Consider the following 8,650-nt stretch of genomic DNA (forward strand, 5'->3'; position numbering starts at 1 on the left):
GCCGTCGCAAAGATCGTGCCGAGCCAAAATAACTTGTTTAACGATATCTAATTTGTTGGCAGCTATAATTATGCAACTATCATGCAAATAGCGGAGATCCCAAACAAACTATTAGCCTAATGCAGCGCGGTAGCTACATCGGCTAGCCAAACATGAGCCTTTAGGCAAGCTAAGTAACCCCTGGGCAAAAGCCATTTTGGTTTATTTGAATCATACTAACTAACTTTAAAATACTTAAAGTACACGTTCACTTTTTTACCATATGGTTTCCCCAAATGAATGTTGTAGTTATGACTATCTTAGTAATAGCAGCTAGCGTTATGCTTATGCAATAGCAACTGTAGCTAATCTGTGTAGCTTCTCAGTCATCCAGGTTGCGGTAAATCACAAAGAGCTAAAAAGAAGAATCGACCGGACTTGTTCAAGTTTGGTTGACGAACGTCCGAGAGGCTCTTCCAGTTCTAAGTGACTGGTAGAGAGTCCGGATAGCGAACAGAACACATCCGACCACATTTTGCACGCTGCTGGTTCCAGTACAGAGAAAACTACTACAGGCAGAAACACGGTTGTGTTATTGTTCACCTGCATCTCCGATAGTAGCCAATTTGTATATGGACGAGGTGGAAAGCAAGGCCCTGACCTCCTTTACAGGGACGACATCCGTCCATTGGTTCATGTATGTGGATGACACCTGGGTAAACATCCCAGAACAGCCCCGACCACACGCAGGGCACCAATATTGGACCGATACAGTAACAAACGTGATAACTGACAAAATTATCTCAAAACAGTCTGAGGCTGGCGAAACGGTGGCGTAGCGGGTAGCACTGTCACCTCACGGCAAGAAGGTTCCGGGTTTGATTCCCTTCTTTCTGGAGTTTGAATGTTCTTCCTGTGTCTGCATGGATTTTTTTCCCGGGTTCTCCGGATTCCTCCCACCTCCAAAAACATGCAATGTAGGTGATTTAATCACTCCAAATTATCCCGTAGGTGTGCGTGCGTGCGTGCGTGAGTGGTTGTCTGTGTATGTGTGACCCTGCTGGCGACACATCCGAGGTGTACCCCACCTCTCGTCCATAGCCAGCTGGAATAGGCTCCAGCAACGCCCGTGACTCGAGAAAGAAAATACCAACCTTGAATTCCACGGATGAAAAAGCTTGAATATCCAGTGTAATAAAATCTATTTTGGCACGAGCGCACAAATTGAAGTGGGATAAATCGTCTATAGTCTGTTTACAAGTTGCTTGGACTCAACAATTAAATGATTCAACAAGACAGACGTTGTTTAGCCATTTCTGTAAATGATTAATAGTTGAAACACAGCAGAAGTTTCAGCTTTATGACGTCAGTTGATCGCATCAGAAAAAGAATTGTACCCTAACCCTAGCTATTAATGAGTAATATACAATTTGTGTATTGTCTGAAATCACATTGGTGTTTTTCCAGACACAAAACAATTATTTTGGGAATAATTTTCCATCTTCTGAGTCTGCAAACTTGCTGCGAGGCAACGGCGCAGTCACTGCGCCAGCGTGCTGTTGCTATTGCTATTGACTAATCGCTAATATTTTGTCTCTGGTTGCCAGAGATAAAGCCTCGGTTAGGAGCGGAGGTTTCGTGGCGCCTTTGTGTGGAGGTAACAGACTTCCTGTGGGCCCCCACCACCCGCCGCCGGACCGAAGCGGGTCGGCCCTGGCAGACATGCAACTTCTCTAAGATCGTCCTGCCAGCTTCTCCGTTGTGTTCAAGTCAATTTGAAAGTGCCTCAGCAAAGCTTTAGGCCAGGAGTCGGAGCGTTTTTATGCAAAAGCTGAATAACTCTTGAGGAAATTTGCAAGTCAGGCAAATGTCTCGGGATCTCAAGACACAGAAGCCTCGAGTCGTTTCACAGCGCTGCCGATGATCTGACACGCGTTTATCCCACGCTCATCACAACCAAAAATATCAACATAAAATCCCATAAAGTTGTTTCCCTAAGATCTGCAATGTATTTATTTTTATTCTCCAGCTTTATGATTTATTTATTCATTGCAATTCATTATATATTATTACTTCATTATATAATTATCACCAGAAAGAATCTGGATGAATGACATTTATAATAGTTCTATATAAAATATAATGATTTTACAAATAGCAATTGTATTGATGAAACCTCAACATATAGAGCGGAGGACGCTGTCAGCCTGCCTGCAAATGACATTAGAGTTTATAATTGCATTGTTTTCTTCTTTTCATTCAGGCACTGTAAAAGAAAAATCATTTAAACGTTTTAGAACGCCGTGATTTGTATTTTTATATTCCATGATATTCTACATTATTGATTTGACTCCTTATAGAGCTCTGTAATTATTGGACCGTCTATTGACCCGTCCGAAAATATGTTCATTCATTTAAAGTCTTATTTCTGCCCCCCCCCCCCCCCCACACACACACACACACTCACACACACACTCACACACACACATGAATTATAGGGTCAAATTCCCTCTCGTAGCTTTTGCAGCTTCTAAAATCTCCATCAGATTCAGCCTCCAGTTTCCAGCCGTTCGTGTTCGAGGCTAAACGGAGAGTTTCTTGGCGCCGTAAAGGACGCCGTTAGCCATGAGCGCTAACTCAGACAGTCCGGTTCCCACACGGTGGAACTATTACCTCCAAACGGCCGTGGGAGCCCATCGAGGCTTTGAAGCGACGCCTCTTTGTGGGTTCATCACCTCCAGCATGCCCTTACATAATAATATTGATCAACCCCACTTTCGTATCAGCAGTGGAACTCGTTCATGTGCGATGCTCAGTTTAATGGCTGCCCGCCATGCAGCGCGTTTCCCCTGCTCCTCGTGTGTGTGTGTGTGTGTGTGTGTGTGCTCATTTACACCCCCTCATGGATTTAAAGGAAACTGATGGAGGAAGAAGGGTGGAGGCAGCGTCTCAGGCTCACACTGACACTAATCCGGTGTCGATGCGGAGCCCGTGTGGGGAGGGAATGTGCTGCCTGCACTTCGGTCTGCATTGGGCCAGAACCGCGGCCCTTATCTCCTCGTCATTGTCCCTCCTTTTCGCTGCCTCTCCCTCTCTCCTTGTGATTAAACACACTCATCGCCCTCTATGGTCTGTCGTTTCCTGTTACTAAGTTACCGGTTGCCACGATTTGCCTGGGCCGCTTGTGTTTCCATGGCGACTGTGCCCATCCTGCCTTCCCGACGGCCTGCAGCCACCCCGGGCCCTGACCCGCCCCGCGGCTCCTTTCCTCCACGCCTCACGGACCCATAAGGCTGTCAGTGTGCGTTCGCGTCGCACTGCCGCCCCGCGCCACGCCGGGCTGGAGGACACAACTTCTGGCTGCTTGGCGTTGAGGCTGACTGAGCAGACAAAGAGGGTGGGAAAACCAGCCACTAAAGATGCAGGCGGCATTCTCCCCGCCTGCTCAACACAGACATCTCATCATATATCAAACGCAGCATCAGTAGGAGGAGAACAAATCAACGTCAGATCATCCAAAATCACACACACACACATTAAAACCACTCCCTGATAAACAGAGTCCTTCAAGCTCTTTCACATTATCTTCTCTTCTCTTATTTCAGAAGCTTCTTTTTGCTAATCGCAAAGACTTTTTAAATTCTGACTGAAATGCTAACCGGCCTGTGATGCATCCTAACCCACTGCAACACATGCAGGCGGTGGGTTTGAATGAACCTGCTAAGTAGTTCTGTTTAAAATGCGCAGTGCAGGTTTAAGAACGATCACAGTAACGCTGTTAAACTGGAAAATCAACCCAAGTATCTCGCAGATCTCAGAAAGATAGACCCTTGACATTATGATGAATGTGAATCTCATTGTTAATCTGTTGACGGGTTTATTAGTACTTCCATTGTATATAAATACACCTAATGTAAATATATAAACAAAATAGCAACAATTTCTTTTTGATATTTTTCATGTGATTTGGCCAAATTGATCCTTTATCCATATTTATATTTAGACACACTAAAATAAGCCATGCAGTGAGCTGAAACAGGGCTATCATTGATATGTGGTCGGTGACGGGACGGCCCGGTTGAGCAGGGCGGAGGCACAAAGGAGGTGAAGTTATCAGCTCCGCCATTAGGAGGCAGTAATTATCAGATGGTCAGTCTGCGGATGAGCATTGGGGTAAACGTGTCCGCCTATCGGAGGCCGATTCACCCCCACGGGGAGACTGCCCTCACCCAAACCCCCGCTTACTTAGACTTGAGTATTCAGAGACAAATATTCATTTAAAAAGAGTTTTCATTTTCATTTAAAATGAGTTTTGACATAACCTGATTACTTCAGTTATATTATAAAATGATTAGGATCAACAGCAACCTTTGATGTTGCGTCTTCTGTCAGACATTTAAGATCAGTAATTAGAGGTTTCTTGCCAAAATCATCTCCCTATAGGCTTTTGAAAGTTCCTTTTACCTGTTTTCTCAGGAGAAATGCTGTCGCATCTGATTAAAACCATTAAATACCTCCTTTTACATAGGATCCATGTACTCCTGTCGCCATCAGACACCTTGAGACAAACGTGATGCCGCCGTTTCTGAAAAGGGAGGTTGCGTTTGGCGGCGGGCTGCTCGGCGTGAGGGATGATGGGTGGGAGGCTGCTGCGATCTGGCCCCAGTTTTTAAGTGAGGGCTTTATATTTGACTGTGGGGTATCTCCAGCCAGAGGCAGCCCTCGCCGCGGTCCCTCCAGCTAGGACAGGAGTCGCCCACCTCGTGGTGACAGGAAAATGCTCGGCGGGGGATTGTGAGCATAATTACAGCAGTTTTGCCTCATTAAGAGTGAGGAGGCGTGACCCGGCCTGCAGGTCTGACAGCCGAACCGCCACAGATGGCGGCCCTGAGAGATGATCTCTGCTCAGAGGACGAGGGTTGGTGCGTCACAAGAGAGTCCCCCTAAATCTGTCTGTTTGTCCAGAGGTGGGAGACATGTTTAGATACCATGATTAAAAAAAAAACACCACCACACTGCAGAAATAATAATAATGGTTGTATAGAGCGCTTTTCAAGGCAGAAGGATTATTAGCTAAAGCGTCAAGGAAATGTTAGCTGCGACTCTATAATTGTATTATTTTATCATTAAAGATGCAGGGTCCCTTATAAATAGGGTTTGTGCAACATTTACGTAAAAGTACACATAAAAGTACTCAACTCCCTAAATTATTTAAGTAATAATAATGAACGAATAAATACAATTACAAAATCAATTGCTTATCTCTTTATTTATCAGTCTTGGTTCAGATCAGACATTCAGACCCGCAAACAAACAAACTATTATTTAGACTGTAAAACCTGAACAATCATCAAACATCCAGTAACAATAAGAATGAATCGTAAAGAAGAAGAAACCTTTAATTATATTCTGTTTGGACACACATTTAAAAAGCCCTTGGAGACAGTTTTTTTGTTTTTTTTTATACCCATGAGTCGAACCAACAAATGGGAGATTGCAGAACTCCTCTTGGTGACAGCATCAAGACGTTACGGTTCCCCCCAGATACAGTTATTTACACATTTGATCTTTAAACAACAACAAAGCCGAGACAACAGAATGGCCGTCCGTGGTCATTATTCTGACTTCCTCTCCTGATGGGTGGCGGTGGAGCCCCCGGAGCTCGGCCTGCCTCACGCAGCGGCAGACCAAAAGGATGAAATGCAGTGAAACGTCCCGAGCCGTCCACGTCTTCCTCTGTCCGGTAGGGTGGGGCCTTTTTGTCTGAGTCAGGATGGAGCGATGAGGACGGGGCATCCCACTCACCCTCTGCACGGCCGGAGACAAGTATGCTGCTGCGCTGCTGTCATGGCAACAGCAGCAGTCACCACCACCAGCATGGGCCTGTAATGCAGGGGCCAGGAGGAGTCACACACGCACACACGCACACATTGAGATATAAATGGCCGTCTTTTTTGTCCCTTTCCATCCAGCATAATGACAAATAAAATAAAATAGAAATGAATATTTTAATTAGTTGTTTGCTGGGACAGATTTTGAGTATTCGTTTCACCTCCAGACAAACTTCCTTTCTCAAATCATTTGTTGTCTGCATCCAAAAACTTACTCCTTCGGATAACATTGTTAAATAAAGATTTAAAACAGATTTATTTTGAAAGGTCCTATACAGTTTATTTGTCCACGCACCCCCCCCCCGGCCACCTGTTTACCAGCTTCAGCCCCCACCCTGTCTAACCTTCCACGTCTCCACATCGGACATTTTCCTCGCTGCGCCTGAGCAACGCGCAAACCGCAGGCGCTGCTGCACATTGAGCCCGTGCGTGTGGCGCAGATGTGAGTGCGCTTTTGCGGGACAAAGAGCAGACCGTGCGGCGCGCGAACCGCATTCAAACAGGTGTGAAGGCGCAGCGATGGCGCCTTGCTGATCGGATATGGGGCAGTACAGGAACACGCTGTGGCGCATTTTACTGAGCAAACCGCACCCGAAAATAGGGCTGGCTGTTGGAAAGTGGGTCGGTATAGAAACTGAGAGCGACCCCCCCCCCCCCCCCCGCGCGCGCCCCACCCCACCCCCCAGCTTTTTGAATGTTTTGTTGTTGTTGTTTAGCGATGACTGTGGGTTTTTTCCAGTCTACCGTTTAGTGAAGAGCGTTTTACGCACAGGAGGAAGATAAACCCGCCGTAGGACAGCCCCCCCCCCCCCCTTCCGCTCCTCGGCGCGCGATGTGAGGAAGTGACATTTCTCACCGCTGCGTGTCGGGACAGCACCGCTACTCTGCAAACAGGTGCGCTGCCGCCCGGGTCACTTCAGCTGGTCGCGCCCCACATCTGGAACCAAGCCTCCGTGGACGCGGGACAGCGCTATAGACACCACGGGAGGGAGGAGAGAACGGAGAGAGAGAGAGAGCGAGAGAGAGAGAGAAAGAGAGAAGGGGAGCGATGGCAACGAAAAAGGCGTGCGTTGATGCACCCAAAAGGAGCCGGAGTCCGGTCGTGCTAGAGGCGGAGATGTTCAGCGAATTTCAGGACTGGTGTCTCCGGACATACGGAGACTCCGGGAAAACCAAGACGGTCACCCGGAGAAAATACAACAAGATCATGCAGACTCTGCTGCAGAACGACGAGTCGGACGGCGTGTACATCGACAACAGCCACATCAACGCCAAATTCAAATTCTGGGTGAAGTCGAAAGGATTCCAAGTCGGGACCAACGTTCTGGGGAGCACAACAAGAAAGGAGCGCCGGGGAAGCCCGTTCTGTACGTCCCGGTCAAGGCAACGGTAAAGTGTGTGTGTGTGTGGCCGTGAGATCGTGCGTGTACACGCGCGCGAGATGTCCCGCTGCCGTCTTTAAGTTGTCCTAATTTCAGGCTTCACGAATTAAAACGGCAACTTGTCGACGCGTCGTCGTCCCGCGGGTTCGCGGCCCGCGCCCTGCGCTCCAGAAAGCTCCACTTTGTCCTCATCCCAACCAGAACAGCCCTCTCATCCCTTGCTGCCATAGCAACGCCGGTGCCTCCCGGCAATCGCAGTTGTAAAAGGTAGACTATCGTGCACAGCCATCGCTCCGGTGAGGTCGAAGTCCTGTCGGCTGAGCACAGCCGTGCGTAAAAGCACGAGATCATTGTGACTACATTCGGTGTGGACCGGGGGGGGCTGTTTCAGGTCCCGGGTGGCGCGATACGGTGACACCTTGTGCACGCGCGCGGATGCAAAGGCATGCTCGTGGTATCGGGTGTACGTCGGGGCTCTCCGGTGCGCTCCTCGGGGCGTTGGAGGATGAATCGCGGCCTTGAAGGAGATGTCATGGTTGACCTTTCTGCTTCGGGCTTTTGACTGTCAGACATTCATCGCGTCACGCGCCTCTGACTGTCCCATCTCAACCCACCGCGACGTGGACAGCCCCGCGTCCCGCGTCATTTGTCTTCATTAGAGAGACCAAGACGGGGTTAAATGTCTCCGGGATGTTATATTTTATTCTGGGAGCAGCAGTGGGTGTTTGCGCAACACTTTTCATTGTCCTGGTCTGGATGCGGATCGGCTCGCAGCATGCTTGCTCGTTGCTCTGGCAACACCTGTGGCAGCCCAGGATGGTCTGCCTGTCGCGCGCGTTTTCCACCGTGCGCGCTTCGAGGTGAAGCTCCTCAATCTCCTTTAAATCTGCCTCGGCTGGAAGGAAGCTTCTGAAAAACGTTTTTCCTCCGCGGCTGATGGAAGGGGGCGGCTGTGCGTAATTGGTGACCACGTGAGGGGCTGTGGCGGAAACAAAAGGGTCTGCTCGGGACCGATCGCTCGACGAACGCCCACAGTTAGTGCTCAGACTTCACTTCTGCGTGTCCGGGGGGGGGGGGGGGGGCGCCGATGGAGCCGCTCGTCCTGTTACAGAAATGCGCACGTATGTGCACGAACTGTCAGCGGTGCCCCAGCAGCGCTCCTGCTGTGCGCGTGCGCAGGCTCGCGTGCTCTTACGCGTGGCGTTCGGGCCCCTGCTGCGCCAGCTCGGAGGACAACCACCATTTTAAATAATCACCCGCGCCGCCGACATCCGCCCTCCCGGGACAGGCGGTCTCTCTGGACACCTTTCTGCCACCCCGGCGCGTTCGTCACTCCATCCTCCGGTCGTGGTTGGACGGTACCGGCCCCTCCACAGGTGTTAAGCCTGTGTGAATGCA

General features: G+C 49.2%; 1 protein-coding gene across 1 annotated transcript in view; it reads left to right on the top strand.

The window, feature by feature from the left end:
• Positions 1–6,918: 6,918 nt before the first annotated feature.
• Positions 6,919–8,650, top strand: part of LOC137902029 (nucleolar protein 4-like) — an 11,129-nt gene continuing 9,397 nt past the window's right edge. The window contains 2 exon segments of the mRNA XM_068746078.1: positions 6,919–7,192; positions 7,195–7,259. Coding sequence (XP_068602179.1) covers positions 6,919–7,192; positions 7,195–7,259 — 339 coding nt within the window.

This window comes from Brachionichthys hirsutus, chromosome 2 (genome assembly GCF_040956055.1).
Source record: "Brachionichthys hirsutus isolate HB-005 chromosome 2, CSIRO-AGI_Bhir_v1, whole genome shotgun sequence".
Classification (NCBI taxonomy): Eukaryota; Metazoa; Chordata; class Actinopteri; order Lophiiformes; family Brachionichthyidae; genus Brachionichthys; species Brachionichthys hirsutus.